The sequence below is a fragment of the Cetorhinus maximus genome, chromosome 10 (genome assembly GCF_964194155.1).
Source record: "Cetorhinus maximus chromosome 10, sCetMax3.hap1.1, whole genome shotgun sequence".
Lineage (NCBI taxonomy): Eukaryota > Metazoa > Chordata > Chondrichthyes > Lamniformes > Cetorhinidae > Cetorhinus > Cetorhinus maximus.
In genome coordinates this window covers 85,365,926-85,393,477 of record NC_135888.1, presented here as the reverse complement: position 1 = coordinate 85,393,477, position 27,552 = coordinate 85,365,926, and the positions used below count along the sequence as shown (strand labels likewise).

Sequence of the window (27,552 nt, the reverse complement as noted above, 5' to 3'; positions counted from 1 at the left end):
GCAGAGTTTCCTGACATCAGACCGAAATGTGCAATTTATCAATTTAACCCCATATACCCCAGTCTTTCTAATCTGAGATAAAGGCTGGATTTTCACATAGTCTTAACAACTCTGGAGCCATTATCCTGATTCTGATATTCCCACCAGCATTCTCATCATCCCCATTTTTTTCTGGCATACAATAAGGGTGTGAGTAGAGAGCCTGTCCCCCGTATTCCCGACCTGGCCGGCTCCATTGTGGGGGTAGGTTCTTAGCAAAGCTAACATCCTTGGCTGAGAACCCAAATTCAGAAAAGGAATATCTCAGTGGGGTTCTGTTTAACAGCTGGAGAGAATTGTTGACTTTGCTTAATTAACATATTTGACATCAAATGGTTACAATAAGTGGTTCTTTCTGTGATCTCTTCTCTCAATGTCTCAACGTTTATTTGTGGAAGATTAAAAGGTGTGGACTGTTTGAAGCCTCTATTGATACTTTAGTGGTCTGTCTGATTGACACTTCTATAGGGTTATAGGGACTAATAGTTCATTTTCAAAAGAAGATTTGTGAATGGGTTTTTAAAGCAGTTATGCCATTGCCAACACATGCCATTGTTACAAGATGGCTCACTTGTTCTGTACATAGTGTTCACTGGGTGAATAGGCATGGAAGGGCCATAAATTTGGCATGAGTTGATATGGAGGCTATAAGGGACATGGGGAGGATGAATGGGCATGGATGGGCCTTAAGTTGGCATGAACTGACATGGGCTATAAGGGCCATGGGGTGGGTGAGCGCATGAATTGACATGGGGATTGGGTGAGGGTTTGAAGGGTTGTGAGGGGTGAGGTTTAGAGAGCTACTCATGACTACGTCATGACTAGTCCGCCTCAGCACTCGGCCACCCTGTGGTCGCTTACAGTCTGCTTCTGGGGACAGGGGCCTGGACTCCATCCCACACCCATCCTCCTAGAACAAAGATCATGTCATTCTGGGTCTTCCTACTGAGACAGGTCTGTCGAACTGGGACATTTCCCTATTCGATCTAGCTAGGCCAAAAGCTTAGCGCACATAGAAGTTGAACGATTCAGTTGGAAGAACTGTGGAAGATTTTTCTGGTTGCAATGTGTTAATAGTACCATATATTTAGCAGGAAGATTTCATCTTCTTGCTATTTCGAATAAAATTATAACCCAAATCTTACGATCAGGGTTGGAGCCCCTATTTCCGACTGTGATCAGATAAAAAAAAGTACCCACTTACCTTCCTCCAATTTTTCTGGCCAATCTTCCGATGGAGATCCTGTAGAACTCAGTCAGCACAGGACACATCAGAGACATCAACGAAGGGAATCCACACAGAAACCACACCCACTTTTTTACGGCAGTAGCTGCCATATCCTGGTTAGATGTTCACTAACACATTGAAAAGCTATAGGACATTTAAACAGCTTTTCAGTGTGTTAGTGAATGCGTGTTGTAGGGTGGGTGCAGTATGTGGGTAATGGGGTAGGGTGGCAGCTTGGTGACGTGCTGAGGTCAGGTCAGGTCGAGGGCAGTTGGCAGGTCAGGGGGCGGGGGTTGGTCAGGTTACAGCCGGGGGTAATCAACGGGTTGGGGCAAGTCTGTTGGTGGGGGGCAGTCAGGTGAGGTCAGGGCAATTGAGGGCAGGGGGGATCAAGGGGGGAGTCAGGGGGCTCGTAGCACATCTTGGGGGGCATGTCTGGTCTCCGATGATCTGGAGACCTTAAAACCTGGGCCCATGTACGCAATCCTTTCAAATGCTTTAGTGATTTTTCTTGAAATAACAAATGTAAAAAAATCTTCCAACTATGTTTACAATGTCCCAAACTCGAGCAAACAAAGGAAAGCTTCAGCCAAATTTCAATAATCTAAGTGTCCAACTAATATCGTGCATGCTCATTTGATATACTATTTTTCTATGAGGTAACTTATCAAACACCTTAGTGAAAGCCCGGCATATTACATCTACATTTTCACTCATATTCGCATCACCTGATACCTTATTTAATTAAATCACTGTCACACAATTTCTGCTTTGTACATCTATGCGCACTTAGCAATTAAAATTTATTTACCATGCCCTTCATGATTATTTGCAGAATTGTGCTGGTAATTAAGAACAACATCCTTATCCTTAGCAATGCTTTTCTTTAAGATACAGCAGTATTTTGTCTTATTCTGAGTTGCCCATTAAAGCTGACCCTACCATATAAGGCTGAATAAATATTTTAATTAAATTCATGTCAATTTATGAGTATAATGAAAATTATATTCCACATGGGTGTAATACTATCACCAATCTGCAGAGATGCTTCCTGCCTTAAATGGAAGCCAACCTTTAGTTCAAAGGTTAAACTTTATTCTTCAGAGTTAGTGATCAAAGTTTCATGCTGCTCTCTGATCTAAATCTCATTCATCTGTGTATTGGCAAAACAAAAACAGAGAAAGTATGATTACATTGCATTGATGCAAAGTTGGGCTATTTAATAGTCTCTTTATTCCATAGCATCTACCATAAGTTTGAATTTACTTGGTCTAAGGGGCTGAATAATATGCTCCAAAAGCGGGACTGTTCCATGCCCACGCCGACGTATTTTCGGGCATGATGATGTCAGGTCATATTTCCGACAAGATTATGGCAAATCTGGACAACATGGCTGGTGGGTGGGGATAAAAATCGGGAGCCCTCCTGCATTATTCAACTTTAAATCAAGTGCATATTTAAGATCATTAATCAGGCAATTGCCCTGAATAATACCTAGTGTCTGCAATAAAATGCTTGCAAAGTGTGTTTCACGCCGGGTGGGTTTCCCGTTTTTTTCATTAGGCAGCTTGTTAGGGCGGCTTTAAAAGGTTCAGCTGAGCCCTGAGTTTTAGCTCAGCAGTTCAGAGCTCTGTGACGGCTGGAAGTGCTTCATGCAAGAAGCAGAGTTTCAATTTAAAACTTATCTTAATTAGTGGCCTTATTCCTCCTGCTGAGAGATCCCTTTAGACATTGTCCATCAATCTACTCTTTAATCTAGGCCAAAAATGGGGATTGTGATCTCTGTGGAAGACACAACCTCCAGTGAGGAGCAGAAGGTGAGGATGAGGAAGAGGAGAGTGAGAGGAAGAACAGCACATCAGGAGGTCCAGAATGCACTGGTGGTGCATGAGGCTGCCAGAACTGTGCCACACCAAGAGGGTGATGAAGCCAACATACATTCCCAACAGAAATGCAGAAGGACTTATGCAGCACTTCGAGTATACAGGCAGAGGCTGAGCTACATGCAGATGTCTGAAACACAATGCAAGATGAGGCCCAGGCTCTCAACAGCTATAATCACAGCACTCTGTGACATGCTGGCAGGGGGGGATTTCATCCAACTGCATTGGGGGACACCTGATGCCTGCAGCTCTTAAAGTCACTATTGTACTCAACTTCTTGGTGGTAGGGTCCTTTCAGGCAGCACGTGGAGACCTCAGTGGCATAACACAGCCTGCTGCACCCTACTGTATCAAGGTCTTCACTGATGCCATTTTTTGAAGCACAGGGAATTCCATCTCTTTCGACTGGAGTAACTCGAAATAGCCAGAGGGTTTGCAGTGATTGCAGTTTTCCCCAGGGTAAAGGGAGCCAATGACAGTAGGCACATCACCATAAAGGCGTCTGCTGGACTGCCCTGCAAGCTTATTAAATGGAGGACTTCCAATCACTGAACGTCCAGCTGATCTGTGATCATCACTGAAGTAGCTTGCAGATACTTGCCAGGTACCCAGGCAGCAGCCAAGGCTCCTTCATTCTGCGAAACTCACAGGTACCAGATCTATTCAGCAGCCCTGATGCCCTGGTTGGATGGCTTATAGGTGACAAGAGTTACCCATTAAAGAGATGGCTTATGACTCCAGTGAGGACACCAAGAACAGACGTAGAGAGGAATAACAATGACAGCCACGGAAGCACCAAGGCCATCGTCAAAAAGACCATCAGGCTATTGAAAATGAGGTTCAGATGCCTTGACAGATTAAGAGAGGCATTGCAGTCCACTTCATCATATGTGTCCCTCATGGTTGTTGTGTGCTGCGCCCTTCATAATCTCGCAATCTAGAAAGGGATGCCCTTGAGGAAGAGAGCATAGCAGATAAAGGGCATTCATCTGAGAATGAGGCTGAGGATGAGGTGAGGGAACATGACGACGTTCAGGTGGAAGGCCCTGGAGGTGATCACATGGATGGCATTAGTTGATCCCATCAGTTTTAAACAGCATGGAGGAGGGCACGCAGGGAATCATCATTAAATCAAGGGGCTGGTTTGGCCCTTCTCCCCTCCCTCTCACTTTGCTCCAATGGCTCAGATATCTCTTGAGGGAGACATGCAACAACTAGGCAACTCCACTATGCTAAGCTGTGAAAAACTTAGAACAGAATCGTCCCAGATTTGCACTGTGTGGTAGTGGGCAGGTAAAATGACGTTTAATCCGCTGGCAGAGATGGCGGGTTTTCACGCCATATCATCCCTAACCCATCACATTGCTTATGCATTCCTGGGAAACATACTGTTTCCATGGTGGGCGGGCTCCAATTCGCCTGCCAAGCCATCACCTCGCAGCTTCATCACACCAGGCATCAAATTTGAAGAACAGCCGTGATCAGTGCTTCCAACCCAGGACTGCAGCAAAGAAGACATGTCCTTAAAGGCAAGAAGACTACAGCCCTTGACTGCCTTTTGAACGCTGTGGTGTCCTCTGCCCCCTCTCTGGCTGCATGAGGGGCAGTTACAAAACCACTCCGACTTGGTAGGTGATGGCAGTGGTGATTAGTACCAGTGTTGCGCAGAAGTGGTTGGTCATCCAATGCAGATAGAGGATGGATGAGGATGAATGATCTCATCTGTGCAGCCAGGGTAAGGCAACCATCTCATCACTCTAAACTCATACACTCAAGCCCATCACACATTCACTGGCATCTCACTCACTGCCAACTCAAGAGAATGCCAACCATTCTCACACACATAAGCTGGCCTAGTCTCCTCTGGAGACTGCCTCCTCAGCCCCCACCACCTTGAGGCCATTTGCACAGATCAACATGTGCACCCCCACACAACCTGGGATACCCTCCTTCCTCAGTACAGCTCTCGTCCTGCAGCTTCTTCCCTTGCCTGAGGCCACTTCTCCCCTTTCCCCAAGCAAGATCTTGCCCTGCAGCCTTTGAAAAGCCACCCAGCATTGCTGTCCTCAGCAACAGCCAGTTATTAATTTAGAAAAAAAATAACCAGCATAACCTACAAAATTAAGCCCGGGTCAAGGTCTGGAAAGGTGTTTTAGATGCATGAGTAAAGGTGGGGGGGTTGGTTAGCTCAGTTGGTTGCATGGCTGGTTTTTAATATAGTGATACCAACAGTGTAGGTTCAATTCCTGTACCAGCTGAGGTCATCCATGAAGGCCCTGCCTTCTCAACTTCACCCCTTACCTGAGGTGTGGTGATCCTCAGGTTAAACTCATCACCAGTTGTCTCTTTCTCTCCAATGAGAGTAGACCATGATGACATTCACTTTACTGTTTTCAACAAAAATAGTAATTTACAGAGATCTTGATTCGTTCTTCTCCAATCAAAAGGGGCCATTATTATTTAACCTTCTTATCACAACAATGATCACTTACACATGCATGCCGACCAGCCAGATATATACATTTATGCTTGTGTGATCATTTAAAAATAATTCACTACTGGCACTGTGCAGTCCCAGCTTATGCAACAACTTCAAAGGCCCTGATTCATTGAGGCAATGAGATACTGCCAATCATCCTCTACCCAGTTGTTTAATAAAAACTTCATTTTCCTGTAGTACAAACATGCAGCCTAAACTGACGAGTGCCAGGAGCACTGAAAATATTGGTCCCGGTATTCCTCTCCCCCTCTATGCTCACCCAGGTGTTACTCAGGGGGACCTGACATGAACTTGTTTGACTTTGTCCCTGAAGAAGGAGCAAATCCGATTGCTGATGAAGGCCTGAGGGCTGCAGCAAATCAAATGCCCAAAAACAACAGGCCTCCACCTCATCACCATTTTGCTGCTTCTCAAACAAAAGAGGGCAATTACATTCTGGGGTTTGCTGTCCGTCCCTTTCACATCCTTTGACCCTAGAAGAATCTGCTGTCAGTTACATTGGATGCCCCATCCACATAGGCAACCAGCCAGTGTTTACAGGGAAAACAGGGCAGAATGTGCTGTTGTGCCCATTCCCCCTTATTTTCAGGCATTTTTAAATTTATTCTTTCATAGGATGTGGGCATTGCTGGTAAGGCCAGCATTTGTTGCCCATCCCTAATTACCCTTGAACTGAGTTGCTAGCTAAGCCATTTCAAATGACAATTTACAGTAAGCCACATGACTGTGGACCTGGAGTCACATGTAGGCTAGGCCAGTTAAGGATGGCATATTTCCTTCTGTAAAGGACATTAGTGAAACAGATAAGCTTTTACAACAATCAACAATAGTTTCATGGGTCACCATTCCTGAGACTAGCTTCCCATTCCAGGACTTTTTTTAAATTGAATTTTAAATTCCACCAGCTACCATGCTGGGATCTGAACACCATATCCCCAGAGCATTAGCTTGGCTCTGGATTACTAGTCCACTGACATTACTAATACGTCACCATCCCCCCATTATAATGCCAATGCCTCTTTTCTTCTATGCTGCCCCCACCACTCCAGCTTTCCAGGTCTCCTCACCTTCCATTTATTCCACGTTAAATGTCATATTGCTACTCATGTTGTCCGAACGGCCGTTACGCTGACTGGCCTGGGTTCTGGGCCCTGGATCATCCTTATAATCCATTTTTAAAAATTTGTTAAGTTAGCCTTTCTAGTCGTCGGGCGCTATTTCTTTTCTTTTCATTCATTCTCGGGATGGGGGCTTCATTGCCTGGGCCAGCATTTATTGCCCATCCCTAGTTGTCTTTGAGAAGGTGGTGGTGAGCTGCCTTCTTGAACCGCTGCAGTCCATGTGGTGTAGGTACACCCACAGTGCTGTTAGGAAGGGAGTTCCAGGATTTTAACTCAGCGACAGTGAAGGAACGGCGATATATTTCCAAGTCAGGGTGGTGAGTGACTTGGAGGGGAACTTCCAGGTGGTGGTGTTCCCATCTATCTGCTGCCTTTGTCCTTCAAGATGATCATGGTCATGGGTTTGGAAGGTACTGTTGAAGGAGCCTTGGTGAATTCCTGCAGTGAATCTTGTAGATGGTACACACTGCTGCTACTGTGCAACAGTGGTGGAGGGAGTGAATGTTTGTGGATGTGGTGCCAATCAAGTGGACTGCTTTGGCCTGGACGGTGTCAAGGCTTCTTGAGTGTTGTGGGAGCTGCACTCATCCAGGCAAGTGGGGAGCATTCCATCACACTCCTGACTTGTGCCTTGAAGATGGGTAACAGGCTTTGGGGAGTCAGGGGGTGCCTCTGACCTGCTCTTGTAGCCACAGTATTTATATGGCTAATCCAGTTCATTTTCTGGTCAATGGTAACCTCCAGGATGTTGATAGTGGGGGATTCAGTGATGGTAATGCCATTGAACATCAAGGGGTGATGGTTGGATTCTTTCTTATTGGAGACAGTCATTGCCTGACACTTGCATGGCTCGAATGCTAGTTGCCACTTGCCAGCCAAATCTGGATATTGTCCAGGTCTTGCTGCATTTGGACATGGACTGCTTCAATATCTGAGGAGTTGCGAACGGCGCTGAACATTGTGCAATCATCAGCGAACATCCCCACTTCTGACCTTATGATGGAAGGAGGGTCATTGATGAAGCAGCTGAAGATGGTTGGGCCGAGGACACTACCCTGAGGAACTCCTGCAGTGATGTCCTGGAGCTGAGATCAATGACCTCCAACAACCACAACCATCTTCCTTTGTGCTAGGTATGACTCCAACCAGCAGAGAGTTTTCCCCCTGATTCCCATTGACTCCAGTTTTGCTAGGGCTGCTTGATACCACACTCAGTCAAATGCTGCCTTGATGTCAAGGGCAGTGACATTCACCTCACCTCGGGAGTTCAGCTGATTTGTCATATTTGAATCAAGGCTGTAATGAGGTGAGGAGCTGAATAGCCCTGGGGGAACCCCAACTGGGCGTCAGTGAGCAGGTTATTGCTAAGCAAGCGACGATTGGTAACACTGTTGATGACCCCTTCCATTACTTTACTGATGATCGAGAGTAGACTGATAGGGCAGTAATTGGCCGGGTTCGATTTGTCCTGCTTTTTGTATACAGGACATACCTGCACAATTTTCCACATTGCCGGGTAGATGCCGGTGTTGTATCTGTACTGGAACAGCTTGGCTTGGGGCGCGGCAAGTTCTGGAGCACAAGTCTTCAGTACTATTGCCAGAATATTGTCAGGACCCATAGCCTTTGCAGTAACCAGTGCCGTCAGTCGTTTCATAATATCACATGGAGTGAATTGAATTGGCTGAAGAATTGCATCTGTGATGCTGGGGACCTCCAGAGGAGGCCAAGATAGGCCTTGCACTCGGCACTTCTGGCTGAAGATTGTAGCAAATGCTTCAGATGTTTCCCAAAAAGCATTACCAACAGGGCTGATGAATGTAGAGTGGACACATCAGTAAAAGTTTAAATACTCAATGATGAGTGAGGCTAAGCAAATGCACATATTAACTTGGAATGGAAGAGTGAGAAATTCATTTTCAAAAAATGGTACTCATCATGAACAGTCTAAAGGCTGAGTGCATTTCAAAGAGATGAGTTAAAGTGAAGCAAGATATATTTAAGATGTCTGTAACATTAAATATTTAAAGCCTATGATAGCAATCTATGGCAAATGTTAAATAGCCTAAGTTAAAAATCCGATAGGCCTATTAGTGGGTGTAGGGATTGCATGCGTGATGACACCACACCCAATTAAATAATGCAGGCAGCACACAAACTTCACGCTGCTCATCTTCATGATGTGACATGCAGCCCAGCATTGTACACACTTCCGACTGGCGGCACGCTCAGCAGGGGGCCCAGCTTCATGTGAGGCTAGCAGCAATTAAAGCTAGCCTGCACCTCTTAAAGGGGAACACCATTCTTCTTGCAACAGTTGCTGGAAGAGGCTGGGAAAGATCCTCTTAGTAGGATGAAACGGCGCAATGAAGCAGCAAGCCTGAGAGCTCCTAAGATACAGCACTGGAGGCCTTCGTACAAGAGGTAGAAAAGAGGAGAGAGGTCACCTTTCGCAGGAGAATAAAAGGCCCTCCAGAGCAACACTTAGAAGGGAATGCCAAAGAGGCCATTGCCTGTAGTCTGACCCTGAGGGCCTGGTTATAGTGCAACAAAAAGCTCAATGATCTCACAGGAGTGGGCAAGGTCAATAAATTCATCTTCAAATAACCAACCAACTATCCCATCAACCACTCACACTGCTCAATGCACCACACCCATCCGCAATCTCTAGCATTCAGAACTTGTGCTGAACATGCACCGCACCTTCACAAGCTTACCACAGGTGTAGGCCTACACCCACACACTTCCAGCTATTCAACTATGACAGGCACATCACACAAGCAGATTGAAATACACTCATTGACATTCTTCTTTCTTGCAGAACAAGGTGTCACATAATAGGAGGCATCAGCAAAGGATCACTGGGGGACAGCCACAGCTGCATGTCCTCAAACCCTTGGAGAACATGGTGCTTGACATTATTGGGGCAGCTGTAACTGGGGCTGTGGAAACCATCATTGCTGAAATCATCCAGAATGAAGATATGTCCCAGCCTAATGCAGTTTCTCAACTCGCCTTGAAATCTGATGGAATAGTGAGGTATTGCGGATCAAAATTAACCTGGGATCTTTTCAGGGGAACTGGAGTTTGAATATCCACTCAAAGACAGAATGTGATACCCCAGATGCCCCCTTCTTTTCTCTTTCTCCTCCTCTGCTTTGTCCCACTCTATTTCTTCCTCCTGAGTTGTGGTGAATGGCTACTTGGGCCACAATTAGATCAGCCATGATTTTATTAAATGGTGGAGCAGGCTTGAGGGGCTGAATGGCCTACTTCTGCTCCTATTTCTTGCGTTCTTGTGGTGGTATGGTGGTAAGTGCTGTGCCCTCATGATGGCCAGGTTGTGGAGAAGACTGCAGATCACCAAGAATCATGAAGACACATTCCATTGAGTCCTGGATGGCTTCCTTTGAGCAGTCTAGGCTGTGGAGCTGCTTTTTTAGGATAACAAGGGCCCACTCCATGGTGTTCTGAGTTGCACACAGGCTGTCTTTGTAACAGTGGTGTTGCCAAGGTTGCCAACCTGGGCTGAACATATTCCGGGAGACGTCAGCAGAAGTGGCATTATGGAAACCCAGCGGCTTCGGGGTGCAGGGCAACTCTGCAAAACTGGCAGGCCACCTACCCACTTGATTGAGAAACAAGTTCGGCATCTGAAAACTATCCACTTAACAGAATGAATTTGCAGGCTGCTAAGATTTAAAAAAGTAGAGAAAACAATGGCTGTTCGCCACACTAAACAGATGTAAACCTTAACTACTAAAACTTTGCTGATGCACGTTGTCCTTTTGTGATCACATTTCTGTTCCATGTTGACAGCTCTCATCATCTCAGCTACTTTTAATTTGTTTTTTTACGTGATTCCGTTTCTTCTACTCTCTCTCTAAAACCATTCACGTCTGCGCACAAATGAACCTTGCTGAAGTCAAAGCTCCATGAAAACGTTGAAAGTGGAAAATAAATCATGGGTGGCAAAGGTTTTACGTTTGTCGCACAGTAAATTTAAAATAGCAACAACTGAAACCTGTTTTGCTGATGGAACTCTCCAAACTCCCCAGTACACAGAGGCATATACACACTTGTAACTGTGACTCAATGAAGAAAGCATAGATTTCCAGGCGGGACCCACTCGGAAGGGAACGATGTGCGTTTCCACACACAAGCACAGCATAATGCAGCCTTGGAGGATGAGCTGGGGGATGTGTCCATGTGACACACTTACCAAGAACAGAGAATGCTGGGAATACGCAACATTTGTGCTGAGAAAACGACATTCCAATCTCCTGGAATGCTTTCTACAGCTACTGGGAGATTGATGCCAATTCCAGTAAACTCCTGGCTATTCCAAAAGGGTTGGCAACCCTATCCATATAAATTCTTGATATCCATGATACAGTAAATGGTACAATTTTAAAGAGGGTGCAGGAACAGAGATGCTGGGGTTGTACATATTGTAAATCTTTGAAGGTGGCAGGACATGTTCATAAGATTGCTAAAAAAGCATACTGAACCCTTGGCTTTATACATAATGGCATAAGAGTATAAAAATGAGGAAGTTATGCTAAATTTTTACAAATCACTACTTAGGCCTCAGCTGGAAAATTGTGTCCAATTTAGGAGGGGTGCCAAGGTCTTGGAGAAGGTGCAGAGATGATTTACTATAAATTGTGCTTGTCTGCCTCAGAGCATGCAAGGTTATGGGGAGGTTTAATAAAGGTGTTGAAAAAATATCAGAGTTATGATAGAGTAAATAGGAAGAAACTGTTTCCAATGGCAGTTGGGTCAGTAACCATAGTACACAGGTTTAAAGTAATTGGCAAAAGAATCATGGAGGAGATGAAGTTTTTTTTTAATGCTGCTACTTTCATATGACAGGAAAAATTTAGAATGGAATGTCTAGTTTGGCTATTCTATCTGTGGCATCCTGAAATGTTGAGTGAAAAATGAGGTGTCTCCTGCAACAGATCTGAGTGGACATGTTGATGTGATATGTTCCATGCTGTGGAACTCACAGCCACAATTGCACTTGGGGTCATCCCTCCTCTTCCACTTGGGAGGAGGTGGCCACATCTCCGATGCCCCGTACAGATTCAGTTGAGTCTGACAGCTATCCACTGTGTTCAAGGGAAATCAAAGCCAGGAACTTCTGCTATCGGTCAGTGACAAAGTGTGGGTTCTTTTCACTGTACGTGCCCTATTATTCTGTCTATCTGCTTAGTAGGTCGATACTAGCTGCCTGAATATTAGCAGAATGGCCAGGATAATTTTACCAATTTCATGGTGTTTTTTTTCCCAAGTCTTCCTGAATGGGAAGGTCTGTGTTACTCATGGTTTTCTTTCATCTCACGGAACACGGTAGCATCATGGGGAATGGCAGACGGGCAATGTGGGACAGCGTATTGCTGGGAACCGCTAAGCAGGAGTGGACTTAAGCGTCCCTAACACTGTTCTTGTGGTGACATTTAACTGTACATCCAGGATCTTTAAGTAGCAGCAGCAGGACCATGCGGCACAGCAGTAGTCTGCACTGTTGTGTAACAAAGTGTGTTAGATGTGCTCCTCCATAATGTCTCAGGGAATTTCCTAACCTGATTCACCATGAGGCCATAAGACGTAGGAGCAGAAGTAGGCCATTCGGCCCATCAAATCAGCTCCGCCATTCAATGAGATCATGGCTGATCTGATAATCCTCAACTCCACTTTCCTGCCTTTTCCCCATAACCCTTGATTCCCTTACTGATTAAAAACCTGTCTATCTCAGCCTTGAATATATTTAACGATCCAACCTCTACAGCCCTCTGCGGTAAAGAATTCCACAGATTGACTTCCCCTCTGAGAGAAGAAATTCCTCCTCATCTCTGTTTTAAGTGGGCACCCCCTTACTCTGAGATTATGCCCTCTGGTCCTAGACTCACCCACAAGGGAGACAACCTCTCAGCATCTACCCTGTCAAGCCCCCTAAGAATGTTATATGTTTCAATAAGATCGCCTCTCATTCTTCTAAACTCCAATGAGCACAGGCCCAACCAACTCAACCTCTCCTCATAAGGAAATCCCTCTATCCCCAGGATCAACCTAATGAAGTTTCTATCTTTTGGCCAGCCTTGTTGAGATGAGGCCAATAGGTGAGAGACCTGTCCAGGGTGATGTTCAGATATTTTGGGTGGGTAAGTTGTCTTTCACAGAAGGCCAGGCAAATGCAGATGTTCAACACTGGTTTGCCACAGGGTCAATGGTCACACCATCCTTTTCCAACATCCATACAGCGAACACATCAATGCAGAGTACTGAGATAAGGAGAAATTTCTTCCCTCGAGTGACAGTGGATCATTGGAATTTTCTACACCAGAGAGCTGTGGAAATTCAGTTGTTGAATATATTCAAAACCAAAATCAATAGATTAGATACTAAGAGAATTAAGGGACATGAGGAAATGCAAGAAGACGGATTTGAGGTAGAGGATCAACCACCATCATACTGAGCGGCAGAGCAAGTTCAAAGGGCTGTATGGTGTACACCTGCTCCTATTTCTTATGTCCTTATGTTCTTATGATGTGCCGTGCATGAAATCCCAGAAGTTCATCTATACTAATGACATAGAACTGCTAACACAGGCATCAATGCTAGAGGAAGCAAGTAGAACACCAATATATGACCTGACCCTAATGGAATATAACTTCCAAACCTGGCACCTCCACCCCAACCCAGAGCAGACAGTTGTGGTGGTGTTCGAACTGAACAACAACCCCACTGGAAAGAACTCAATACTTTCTTCTGTAGCAAGTTCTCATGATCTGGAGTGCACTATTGGAAAGGGTGCTGGAGGCAGATTTCATAGTAGCCTTTTAATAGATAAATAGTTAAAGGCAACAAAAAAATTGCAGAGCTATGAGAAAAGAGCAGGAAGCAGAACTAACTGGATAACTCTACCAAAGAGCCATCACAGACACAATGGTCTCCTACTGTGCAGGATGATTCTATGACTATCAGGGATCATTATTTTTTCTTTATATGTATAACTGAGACCACAGTTTTTCCTTTCACCATTAGTCTATCATTGTAGTTGAGCCGTTTGCACACATGACATTGTTATATGCTGATTGTAATTTTTTTTTTCAGAATGCATGGAGTATCTTCAATCAAATTGTCATAATTATGTCACATTTAATCATCTTTAACTGTGGGCATTAACTACTTGTATCTTTTACAGCACTGAGAAAAGGATTGAATATGGAAGCAGTAATTTCATCTTTAAGTTTGGAACGAATGGTGATAATAAATAGTGGTAATGTTATCTGAACTCTTCAGCAATTGTCATAATAAGCATTCCGTTTGATCCATTATTATATAGGTAGATGTGTATGAGAAATTGAATCCCTCCACAAAATATTCTTCCCACTCTTGAGAACACAAAACCAAGGTCACACAATTGACCTCAATGAAAAAAAGAGCACTTCTACATTCATATTAGATAGTTCTATTTTACACTTGGTATTAATGAAATGACACATTAATGTGTCAGTTTTACATTAGCAAAACTTGTGGCTATTGAAAACTGAAAATAAACCAAGTGCTTTGTCTATTGAAAGTATAAGGAAATGAGAGTGTTACCTTTCTGAGGCTTCTTTACAGGAAGCAACATTTTCGCCATTCCTGCCTTCTGAATTAAGATCATTGTCTTTCAAGTCTTGTCCCAGCTGTTGACACTGTTCACTCCTGCCCTCCCAGCTGTGCAGTGGCTGGCAGGTCAGGGGGTTGCCAGTTGAGTCTTCGTAATATAAATTCCTCTTCTTGCATCGCAGTAACTTTTGGTATGCCTTGTGGAAATCCCGGTTGAGGGCAGCATAAAGTATGGGGTTCAGGGCTGAGTTGACATAGCCTAACCACAGCACCACAGCAAAAACAGTCTTGTTGGGCTGATGCCCTGAAATCCCTTCATGGGTAAACACTGCAAAATAAGGGAACCAGCAAATAATGAAGACCCCCATCACTGTCGCTAGTGTTACTGTCGCTTTATGCTCCTTCACAGTTGGCAATGATGGATTCAGTGCTTTGCAGCCAGTGACCGTGTTGATTCTTTTGGCCTGTGCCCTTGCAATCTTGAATATTCGATAATAAGTCAGGCACATGATGGCTAAAGGGATGTAGAAGGTGACGAAAGCATCCACGAGGGCGTAGGCTTTGTTGAGCTCCAAGTGGCATTGATTGGTGTTGGCCAAGCTTTGCACTGACAGATTTTTAGTATTCCAACCCAAGTTGATGGGCAAGAAAGAGACCATGATGGATATGCACCAGATCAGACTGAGGAAGATGGCGACTCTGTTGGGAGTCATAAGCATGGTGTATCTCAGTGGGGCTGTCACTGCGTAGTAACGGTCCAAGCTGATCATTAACAGATTAAGGATGGAAGCTGTGCACAGCATGACATCCAAGCTGGTGTAGATGTTACAGAAGATATCCCCAAATGGCCATTCTGATTCAAGCAGTTCTGAGACGGCTGAGAAAGGCAAGACCAGCAAACCCAGCAGCAGATCGGTGACCGCCAGGGATACAATGAAATAGTTTGTGTGGTTCTGGAGTTTACGGTTCAACCCCACCGCTAAGCACACCAGCACATTCCCAAAGATGGTTATTATTACAATCACTGCTAACACTAGCCCAACCAGGACCGTGGAGAACACTGTCCTGTTCTCAGAATCAATGGTGACATTCTGGTTCTTCTCCATCTCCACGATGTTGGAATTAGAAAGTGATGGTCAAAACAGTGATAAATTGTACTGCACAATAAAGTCAAGTCACACCAAGTGTTTAAAATTCAATATTTCTTAAGTCACAAGTCTGTACAGAAGGCAAATCCATGTTTATTTGCGAGCATATTAATAGGCCAGTTAAAATCCTCTTCATCGTCTCGGCCATATATATATAATTATATATATTTATATATATATAATTTACAAGTGCTTGGCAGGTCCATGCAGGTGTGGTGAGCACAACCTGCTAACTCCCATCCATCTTGTGTATGTTGAGACAAATTCAGTGTTGTCAAATTGTGTGTGTGGCCATGTTAATGGACAGAGCTGCAATAAAAGTGGCACGATGAATGTCAAATTCACACTGGACAGCTACGAAAGCAAATAATGCAGATGCTAGAAATCTGGAATTAAAAGCAGAAAATGCTAGAAATACCAAGCTGGCAGAAGCTTTCGGATGAAAGGCCACCAATCTGAAATGCTAACTCTGTTTCTCTCTCCGAAGATGTTGTCAGACCTGCTGAGCATTTCCAGCACTTTCTGTTTTTAGTTTATATTGAACTATATCACTATCTTATGTTCAATGAATAGGTCATTCTCTCCAACTTATTTTATTTCTCAGGAAATGGAGTTTGGTGATTGTTACCAACAGGCTGAATTTCTTCACTCTATGCTACATCAGATTTAGTGTTACACGTATTGGTTAAGAGTTTCAATTCCCTCATATTTGTTTATTCCATTTTCAGTCTTTATCCAAACACGTGGTATTACTTTGATGCCATTAAATATTATGCAATTCTCTGTTAGCGAGTCAATTTAAATAGTATATACCCAGGATTTTTCTGGGTAGGTATTAATAAGCAGCAGTTATTCAAGGTGTACATTCAGCAAGAAAATATAACCAACTCAAAGTTTCAGTATCATCTTCGGAGCAGGACAGGGTGACGCCTATATTATTCTGCTCAACTCTGTTTTCTAAAGATATTAATGAAGCGCTTAATTTGGTTCTATGGTTTTCTTTGCCGGTAATGTACATGCTGAGTCACTGCTGGTAAACCAGTGTCTCATTCCTTTAAGTTTGACTGTTGGGATCTCAGGGTGGAGCTACAAAGGCACTATAAATATACACACACACACAAAATACTGTGTATCAGTTACACTTTCAAATTTATAACATTTACTAAAAAAAATGCTTGATAATCTTATTAGATACAAACCAGCAACTGAATAAGGCATTAGAGATATACACAGTCAAGTCCCAGAGAGACCATATGTTAAGTTACTGCAATGCATTTGTCTGCAGTAGTTTAGTAATGAAGAGTCATTGTATTGGTTTAAACATGATTAGATAGAGTACAAAACATACTATCACCAAGGCAACACTTTCTGCAAACTTATGCTTTTACTTACCCTGTTGAAGGTTTCCAGTCAAACAAACATATTCTCTTTCATCCAACCAAAAAAATACTGAACAATTGGTTATTCCCAAAGCTTGAGAGGTAAAGGTGATGCTCTGAAGTTCACACTCCTGATGGGGAACCTCAGCCACCATGGACACACATTGGAAATTTGGACCCCTGATCTGCACAACCATTATCCAACGATAAGCACTGGCCCAAATCTACCTTACATGCTCCTGTACAGATATCTTGTCCATCTTAGAGTGCCAACTTGAAAAAGTCACCTTCATATTTCCTAGTTGGACAGTACTTCAAAGCGCATTTGAATTAATCTACATTTAGGGTCCCTAAACTCAGATTTCACCTTTCTAAGAAATGAAGATTTTCTTATAACAGTTAATCTACTGTATTTTTTTTAGAAAATCAACATTATGCACTTAACTAAATCCCCTCCCCTACCCCAAGTGTTATTGTTATATGAATTACTTTTTTAATATAAATATGTTAATTACAATATTTTATCTCAACTGACTGTCCCCTGTTTTGATAAAAAGTCAACAACCTATAAAGTTAACCCTTTTTCTAAACAGGTACTGCCTGATCTGCTGAGTGTTTCCAGCATTTTCTGCTTCTATTTGCAATAACTCCTTCTAGGTTGCAGCAAAGTCTGTGTAAAATGTTTCTTTTAAGCTCTGAAGAGTTCATGATCAGATTTTCATATTTTATAATGAATGTGCAATTATTGCACTTTAAAATTACAATAATCAGTTTGCCTTTACTAGCTCCAGACCTGGAATACCCAAGGCTCTCCAAACTGCCATATACATCAGTTCTGAACCAAGGTCATCAACTTGAAACATTGGCCAGAATTTTACGGACCCGTCAAGGCAGGAATGGGGCTGTAAAATGCGGCGAGCCATTCTAAACTGTATTGACTTTGGCGGGACCATAAAATCCCGCTGATGAAAAATCCCTCCCATTAACCTTTTTCCTCTCTCCACACAGGCTGCCTGAATTGCTGAGCATTTCTAGAATTTTTTATTTTTATTTCATGGGTCCTGCATCTGCAGAATAATATTTTGAGTATTGCTGAAAAAAGAGGCTTTATTTGCTGAAGCTTTTCGTGTTGCACTCATCAGGACAATTCACAAGAAAATGCAAATGTCAGGGGAAACAACATATTTATACTATATGAGAAGAGAGTGCTGATTGGTTGGCAAGTGGTCTCTGACTGGTAGAGGTGTTGCCATGGAGAATGCACCAGTTGATGGTAGCTGACAGTTAACTGCCAAGCATTGTTTAAAAAAAGATAAACCAGGCAGCTTGACTCTGGTTGTCAAGACATTGCCCTGCGGAATGAACCAGTGAATGGCTGTACCACCAAATGACTATTTACAATATCTTGCTTTTGTATGTGTGTATACATACATATCTATATCAGTGGTTGTGTTTTTCTCTATTCAGTTGCTATTTTTTCAGATAACCTATTTTTTCTCTTTTATTCTATTTTGACACATGCAAACACACCCCATTCTATGTTCTGTGTGTGATAAAAGACAGGGCAATAATTTTATGATGTGAAACTCTAAAACAGTCAAGAACAGCTCTAGAAGATGAGACAAAATGCACATTCATTCTTTTGGTTTCCTCAACCAAACAAGGAGCAGTGCTCACAGGGACTGCTTGTTATGGAATGCAGGCCTACAAGCGCTTATTTTTCACTTGTTAGTTTAAATGACTGGAAACAGGAACATTGTGGGCCTGTGGTTGACTGACCAGTGCTTCTGTTAGTGCTGCTCCTTTCCATAGGAGACCTGATTGGAAAATCATCCCTAAGAGCCATCCAGGTAAAGGATGTGTGTACGAAACAGAAAATGGAAATTAGTTCAGTATACTTAAAGCATGTTTCTCTCAATCCATATGCAGAATCTTTTTCTGGCTTTTGAAAGTTTGGCCATTCCAGTATTAGGTTCTTGATCAATCGTTAGCCAAGACATTGGATCTTGAAAAGACAATGTACTATGAGATTATATTTAATTCCAAAGTAGACAAGTATTTGTAAATGTTTGTTTTACCCATTTAAATGTAGATTAAGTGTCAATTTTATGTAGGTAAGTGTGCACTAATTCAAAAAATGGAAGTGTCACTCTGATAAGTCCCAAACTGACAGTGCAGTAAAGCTTCATTTTGGAAAGGCCATCTCAACAGCAACAACAACAATGTTTGCACTGATATGCCATGTTTAAATGTAATAAAATGTCTCAAGACACTTTGCAGGAGTATTATCAGACGAAATTTGACTCAGAGTTATATACATAGATGGGGCAGCTGAAAGCTAGGCTTTAAGCAGAGCCAGAATGGAGGAGACTGAGGTAGAAAGGTTTGAGGAGGCATTCCAGAGCTTGGGGTCTAGGCTGCTGAACACATGGTTGTCAATAATGGGGCAAAGGAAATTGCAGCCAGAGTTGGAGGAATGTAGAATTGGGCAGAGTTATAGGACTAGAAAAGTTTACGGGGCTTGGGAGTGACTCATACTAATTTGAGTTCACATTTGTTTATTTATAACTCCAGCCTGGTGGGAAGTTACATTTTAAAGATGCAGAGCCTGACTATTATACCCCCTGAAAGAAGAAAATCTTTATATTGGCAAAAAGCAAGATGCTGCAGATACTGGAAATTGGAAATTAGAAAACACGAGAGACAGTCAACTGGTCAGGCAGCATCTGTTGAGAAAACACAAGTCAGTTGTTCAGGTATAAACCCATCCTCAGAAATAAACAAATGTTGCAGACCATGTGCACAGGAAAAGACACAGGGTGATCTATAGTGCTATGGTGGGCATCAGGAATTGGTTAAAGGACAGCAGTAATATGGGGAAAAGTCAAAGCAGACATAAGAACAACTTGCATTTATCTGGCACATAGCAAAGCACTCCAAGGTATTTCAGAGGTGTGTAAACTGGACCCTGAGTGTGTGAGAAGAACTAATGGATAATGAGAATCATGAAAAAATGGCAAAGTGGAACAAGCTCCAGTGGTCTAGGTGTCTGGTGGAAGGAAATATTAGTTCAATGACAACAAGACTGCACAGCACCCTGTCAGTGCAGTGAGTGGATTGAATTGCATTATTATCAGCACAGAGCAGGTACTTTGGTCGCTGCTCAGCCAACATAAAAAGCAAAGAGCAGGTGTTGGAAATCTATAACAAAGAAACAGAAAACGCTGTATACATTCAGTGAATTAGCCTGCCTGCATTAGAAAAGGGGAGATTATGGGGTGGATTGATCCAGATGTTTAATATTAAGGAAGGATAGGACATAGGAATTTAGAGCGGCCTGTTTTCAGTGACTGAGAAAGTCTAGTAGCAGCAGTTTAGAAAAAGAAAGACTTGTACTTATGTAGCGCCTTTCACGACCTCAGGACATCCCAAAACGCTTGAGGAAAAGCAGCAGCAAGCTCCCATCAACGCCAATGCAATAATGACCAGAAGAATCTCTTTGTGTAACATTGATTGAGGGATAATTGGGCAGGACACCAGGGACAGCTCCCCTCCTCTTCATCAAAATAGTGCCATGGGATCTTTAATGTTCATCTCAGAGGGCAGACAGGTTCTCCGTTTAACAATGGCACCCAAACGATATCACTTCCATTAGCGCAGCACTCACTCAGGCCTGCAGCGGCGTGTTAGCCTAGGTTATTATGCTCAAATCACCAGAATGGAATCCAAACTTTGTAACCCCCGACTCAGAGAGTAGTGCCCACCGAGCCACGGTTACACCTAAATAGGAGGTTAAATATAAGGAATTTAGGACGTAAGAGTGCACGCAGGGTTCTTGAAGTTGTGAGATGCCATTCACAGGAGTTGCAGATAGAAAGAGACCATTTATAAGAATATGTTAGAAAGGCAATTGGGAAAAACGTGGGAGGGGAGAGAATAGAGGCAACAGGATTGGCATTTACGATTAGGATTGCCGATGTGCAGGGTGAACTGGTTCACCTGAGTCGCCCGCCTCTGTTGTAATTTCCAGAGCTCAACTGAGTGAATGGTTCATGCATAGACCCTTGCCTCTGCAGCTGAGATTTAACATCCCTTCTCTCTCCAGCTTTGACTGAGCTGCTGGGGGTTAGCTGCCTAAGCGGGACTCTTCACACGCGTGGACCAAGGTCCGAGCTCCAGGGTCCTGGTAACATGTCAAAGTGCTATGGACTGAGCAGGTAGCCAGGAGGTAGCCCTCTCCGAAAAGTAAGAAGCGTGACAGCCTCAACAATCAGGCGTGGAAGTCCTACAAACTCTCAGCTACCGAACTGACAAAGAACCCAAGTGCCTTCATGATTCATTCAATCTTCATTACAGGACCTTCAGCCACAGCAAGGGGCGTCCAGCATGTATAATACATACCCACCCATCAGTATATGGCCGGGGATGATTTTAGATCTGAAAACTTCCTTGGTAAGAAAAAAAAATCTAAAGATAAGTTTTTTTCTGTTACTTTCGCTTCCCGGTTCCCCTAGAGATCCACCTTAATTTGAAAATATAAGTTTTATGAAAAGGTAGTTATTTAAAGGCTCCCGCCTGGCCAAGGTCTTACACTCAGGTGGGAAACTTAAAGACAGGGCAGGCTGAAAGCGAACAACAATCAGAAATGAATTGGGGCTGGAGCCGACACCGTAGGCAATGGAAAGATTCTGGTTCCATGTACAAACTCGGACATTGTCATTCATGTTTTACATCTCCATCAGAAGTATGCTTTCCCAAATATTCCGATTAAACTGGCGGAACTGTCGCGGGACAGTAAAAACGCTACAGGCTACCACCTGGGAGTAAACTGCAGGACGGGTTACCTGGAGTGCGCTATTCCGCGTGTTCACCGCACTGAAAAAGTTGGAGCGGGTTGCAGGAGATGTTCTTGTAGGATCCTGGTGTTCGAATTCCATAGATGTGCAAAGCGCCGAGAGTCTGAGTTCCTCTTTCCGTCCGCTGGAATCGCCCTTGAACTTCAGGCTCTGCTTTCAACCACTTTCACTACTTCAGGGTAGTTGGCTCTGATGGGAGCTCTACGCATGTGCGCTGGTCAAATAAGACGCCTGGGTTTGTACTTCTGCTAATAAAGATTTATATTAAAAAATGCCGTTTATGTTTCGTACACGTGGGGTAACTCCTTGTAGAAGTGAGGTTCACGACCAAAATTATGCAAAGTACAATATAATATTAGCCATGTGCAGAGTGTGTTCACGTCCGACATTTAGTATTTTCTGGATAAATCTGTATATTTTCTGTACAATAGTTGAGAACCTGAACAAAACCTGGAAACCCTTAAGATTCTTTGATGTAAACTTATAATAAGCCCCCGGAAACACAGTGCCCCCCCTTTTCGCATGTCCCTTGTGGGCTGCCTGACACAGGGGCTTCTCCCTGTGCCCTCTTCCTGCAGCCTGGAGGTTCTGATTTTTTTTTTACAGTCCTACTTCTATTTGGCTACCTTTTCATTTGATTCCCCTTCACTCAGTGCGACCTGCTGGTGTCTGCGGTACCGAGCACATGCAGGCGCGATTGGTGTTTAATTTCAAATGCCCTTTATACAGTGCCATCCTAAAGTGTTTCACAGCCAGTGAAGTACTTTTGAAGTGTGAAAGCCAATTTGTGGCAGCAGAGGTTAGCTAAGACAGCAGGAAGGCCTGAAGAAGAAGAGTCTGAAGAGCCCTGAAGAAGGGTCATACGGACTCGAAACGTTAACTCTGTCTTTCTCTCGCAGATGCTGTCAGACCTGCTGAGTTTTTCCAGCATTTTTTTGTTTTGGTTGAGCAGAGAGAGCTCGCCTGCTCATTGTTTCAAAATAGTAACACTTAAACTTTAGTCTAAAATAGGCACTGGGAAACTTACCCAAGTTATATTCCAACTTCATGTTTTTAGAAATTTCAGAAAGTCATAGTTCATGTCCTGATTGAAGGTTGCAGCTTCTGATATTCAAGCACTGAAGAAATGGTTCACCTGAGAAAGCAGATAGGACTTTGGTTTAACATCTCATCCTAAAGATGATGCCCCTGACAGTGCAGCACTCCCTCGGAACCGAACTGAGAGTGTCAGCCATGATATTTTTGTACTCAAATCTCTGAAGTGGGATTTATGTTGCAATTCAGTGTCATAATCCTCAATAGTCCCACACACCAACCGTTACGTAATCTCCTGGAGAAGGCAAGAAACAAGATTTTTTAAAAAGACCTCTGTTAATTCTGGCAGAGAGAAGAATTCTAGGAAATTCATGTCAGACCCATAACATTGATTAAAATAAGTTTCAGGAGACCAGTGATCAAGAGGCACATCACCCAAAATTCCTTATATTTCTTTAGTGCCCTGAGGAATCCGTCCAGCTCCCTTTTAACATTTGCAGCAAATTCAAATTTATTATATGAGCAGACTACTTGCTCCTGTGATTGATGGCCCACTGAAAAACAATTCCTCAGATCCAATCTTCTGTGTATTTCCCCTGATTATCTACAAGTGCTCGCTGTGACTCAGCAGTAGCAGTCTTGCCTCTAATTCAGAAATATGTGGGTTCCAACCACACTCATGAGACTTGAGAACTTCTGTGTTGAGAGGATACTGCTATTAGAGGTACAGATTGCTTAGGTAAGATGTTAAACCAAGGCCCCATCTACCCTCTCAAGTGAAGGTAAAAGATCCATGAAAGGGAAGAACAGCGGAGCTTTGCCAGTGTCATGGCCAACATTTATTCCTTCCAACACCTAAAAGGAATGATATGGTCATTTATTTAATTGCTGTTTGTAGGAGCTTGCTGTGTGCAAATTCGCTGCTATGTTTTCCACATTATAACAGTGACTGTATCGCAAAATTAGTTCACTGCTTGTCAAGTGCATGGGACACCTTAAGATTGTGAAAGGTGCAATAAAAATGGGAAGTCAAGCTCTTTTTGTCTCAGTCTCTCATTCCTTTCTAACCAACCTGTCGAACTCAAGTTGTCTATCCACATAGAAAAAGCCTAGTCCCAGCATTCTTTTCAATATAAATATCAAATCTCTACAAAGTCAGTGGTGTAGTGCTGCTGGAGTGCAGCAGAGCATTGCTTTGGCGCCTCCTCTTCTGACCAGCAACAGCCCTGACTCCCCGAACAGCCTCAATTCCCCCTGAACAGCCCTGACTCCTCCCAAACAGCGCTGACTGCCTCCAAAACTGAGAGGCATACTGGGAAGTCGCTGCTGCTGCCATGGAACTATATTTCCCAGCCACTGTCAGGTCTTTTGCACATGCACCAGCCGTTCCTTGGGCAGGGGTACAGCCCTGCGTGCATGTGCGGTAGAAAAGGGCTATAAAGGGCCTAAACACCACAAAAGTACAGGTCAGGTGACCTAATCAGGAGTGCATTACAGAGGAGGTGGCCCACATAGCAGGACACAGCAAGGAGGACAAGACAAAGGTCCCGGAACTTCCAGAAGTAAACTTAAAGAAAGCTCCAACTTAATGAAAGCTCCAAGTTAAAGAAAGAGCTGCAAAGGGAGAAGCAAAGTGGGCTTGAAAGAAGCTGTGAAGATCCAAGGAGGCAGCCGAAGGTTGATGACTCCTTACTGTGGGCCTTTGGAGCAGTGATGTTGTGCCTGACACAGCCAAAGATCTGAAAGTGTACTTGAAAGGTGAAGCCTGAGTGTACATTGAGACCCAGAATAATTGCAGAAGGTGAGATTGAAACCCTGAAGAACATGCCAAAACTACTTTCTGTTTCTGGCACTGCCGCACTGTGTGCCAGCCATTGCCTGTTTAGTGCCTACATATTTTGTCTTTTTTCCCTGACAGCCAGCTTTCAACACCTGGAAGTGGATGGTTAACAGCTTATAAAATAAAATAGCCTTAAAATCCACTTACTCAGTACTCACTGCCAGCCTGAAGTGAGAAGGGCCTGAGTCAGAACTGCTAACAGCTGCCCACAAGAAACAGGACAATTTCTAAAATCTCCAAACCCAACATAATGTCATTAATTCAGCTGATGGACCAAGGCAATTTTCTGGTCATGAAATATAAATGATAAAAACAGTGATGACGAAGATGACATGGTGAACATGGTAGCGAAGTGTCCATAGACGATATTATTAAGATGCGTGACAGGTTGATAGATGCACTTGAGCAACATGCAATTATAAGTGAGGAAGAAATAATAAAATAAAAGACAAACTTACGAAACAAAAAAATGTTGGTGAAGCAGATGAGGCTGGAATAACTATTTAAGAATGCCTCCCAGCAGAGTACATCGACACTCTGAACCCTCTCCTACAAGCAGAATCGAAGATGGCGCCACAGGTGGGAACTTATTACATATACCCTGCATTTATTATTCAGTGATCCATTTTACTTTTCTAGCCATTTTATTTACTGTAGACTATAGCCAGCCTAGGCCTAGGCTATTGTAATGTAAGTAGGCATAGTCCCAAATGCAGTATTCAAAAACCAAAATCAACTGAAATATGAAACATGATCGGCCCTGAGGATTTCGGATAACGGATACTCGACCGGTAAAACGTTGTAGAACAAAATTCTAACAACGCTAAAGATTAATGTTTCAAAATATCTCACAGTTCTAAATAAAATGTCTACCACCTACCGGCACTAATATTTTTCACTTAAAAAGCATAGTTTACTGATTTTTGGGGGTTAATGATTAATGATTAACCCATAGGAGATGTATAATAATAGATTTAGGAATGATATGGCCAACACATTTTCTTAGGGTTTCTGCACCTCAAAATTACCAACTACTCCACTGCACCAAGTCAACACTTTTCAGGAGTTAAAGGTGGGTTCGAAGAGGCTTCAAAGGGAGTTAGACTGGCTAATTGAATAGGCAAGAACATGGCAGATGGAATATAATGTGGGAAAATATGAAGTTATCCACATTGGTAGGAAAAAGAGAAATGCAGAGTATTTCTTAAATGGCAAGAGAAAATAAAGTGTTGATGAACAAAGGGACATGGGCATCCTTGTTCATAAGTCACTGAAAGCTAGCATGCAGGTGCAGCAAGCAATTAGGAAGGCAAATGTATGTTGGCTTTTATTGCAAAAGGATTTGAGTAAAAGAGTAAAGATATCTTGCTGCAATTATATAGAGCCTTGGTGAGACCACACCTGGAGTATTGTGCACAATTTTGGTCTCCATGCCCAAGAAAGAATATACCTGCCAAAGAAGGAGTGCAACGAAGGTTCACTAGCAACAAAAACAAAAAATGCTGGAAAATCTCAGCAGGTCTGACAGCATCTGTGGAGAGAAAGAAGTTTCATCAGGCTGATTGCTGGGATGGTAGGATTGTCCTATGAGGAGACATTGAGGATACTGGGTCTGTATTCTCTAGAGTTTAGAAGAATAATACGCAGTCTCATCAAAACATACAACATTCTTACAGGCCTCAACAAGGTTGATGCGGGAATGATGTTTCCCCTGGCTGGGGGTCTAGAACCAGGGGACACAGTCTCAGAAAAAGAGATAGGCCGTTTAGGATGAAGAGGAATTTCTTCACTCAGGGGGTGGTAAATCTTTGGAATTCTTTACCCCAGAGGGCTGTGGAGACTCAGTCATTGAGTATGCTCAAGACAGGGATTGATTGATTTATAGTCAGTGAAGATATCAAGGGATTATGGGGATAATGTGGGAAAATGACATTGAGGTAGAAGATCTGCCATGATCTAATTGAATGGCAAAGCAGGATCGAGGCCCACTCCTGCTCCTATTTCCTATGTTCTTAAATGACTCAGCTCTCTTAGTCAATTGTGTTAATAACTTTTAAATTAGGGATAAAACTCATGGCCTTTCTCTGATTATTTTGCAGAACTTCTACACGTTCAATGTGTGATAAGAACAAAACTGGCCAAATAGACGTGTTTATAAAGATCATATTTTGCTACAAAATGCAAGCAGGAAACTTTACTCAATTGTACAACTGCGCAAACATGAAGTAACATGGCTCTAAGTCCTTGAGTTGGCTTCTCACCATCTGCCTAGGTTCAGTTGGTGAAGTTTCCCATTCGGGTTGGTGCTGATGCAAAGCTGTTATTTCTTTGCATCAATGTACATCACTAAAACTTCAAGTATGTCATTTCACGTTTTATTCAATATGTTTTACTATTAATATTTAGATGAGTCTGTAGTAGTTGTGAAAGGTGCAGCCACATGACTGAAGTTGTATTGTTAGCTCATGTCTCTTTAATAAAATCAGCAACAAAAGCTTTAACAGATTTTTAGTATGAAAAAGCATGACAGACATGAAAGAAGAAGATATTTTTGCAGATAATGTTTTTTGAACACAGGACACTCCTGAGGTGTGATGCCCCATAGTTGGACAACTTCCATTATAGTGATTACATTTGTGAGTCAACATTCAGCTACAGTAATTAGTTGAATTGCTAGCAAGATAAATCTAAGTTATTGTCTCTGGAAGGATATTCATTGATAAAGTTTATTGCAGTAATGTAAAATAATATAAGTAAACCCAAGTAAAATAAAGTTAACATAAGGGAAGTAAAGTTAAGACATGGCTGGGCAGCTTGGTCATGTGGAATGCATGTCCTGTAATATGTGGGAAGTCGTGAACATGACTGGTGACCTAGACGGCCATATGTGCAGGAAGTGCTGC

The 27,552-nt window shown here is 43.0% G+C and overlaps 1 protein-coding gene across 4 annotated transcripts in view; it reads right to left on the bottom strand.

Annotated features, from left to right (window-relative positions):
• LOC144685817 (histamine H2 receptor-like) overlaps window positions 1–23,559 on the bottom strand; it is a 55,468-nt gene extending 31,909 nt beyond the window's left edge. For 2 of the 4 annotated variants that reach the window (XR_013577786.1, XM_078550736.1), the window contains exons 1-2: window positions 21,763–22,096; window positions 14,383–15,848 (exon numbers count right to left, since the gene is read on the bottom strand). Coding sequence is in view for 2 of the 4 variants with exons in the window: in XM_078550736.1 (XP_078406862.1) it covers window positions 14,383–15,497 (1,115 nt within the window). In the remaining 2 variants the exon portion in view is untranslated. Of the gene's footprint in view, window positions 1–14,382; window positions 15,849–21,762; window positions 22,097–22,801 lie in introns of those variants that run through there. The other 2 variants (XM_078550737.1, XR_013577787.1) reach the window with 2 other exon arrangements.
• Between the last annotated feature and the right edge of the window lie 3,993 nt (window positions 23,560–27,552).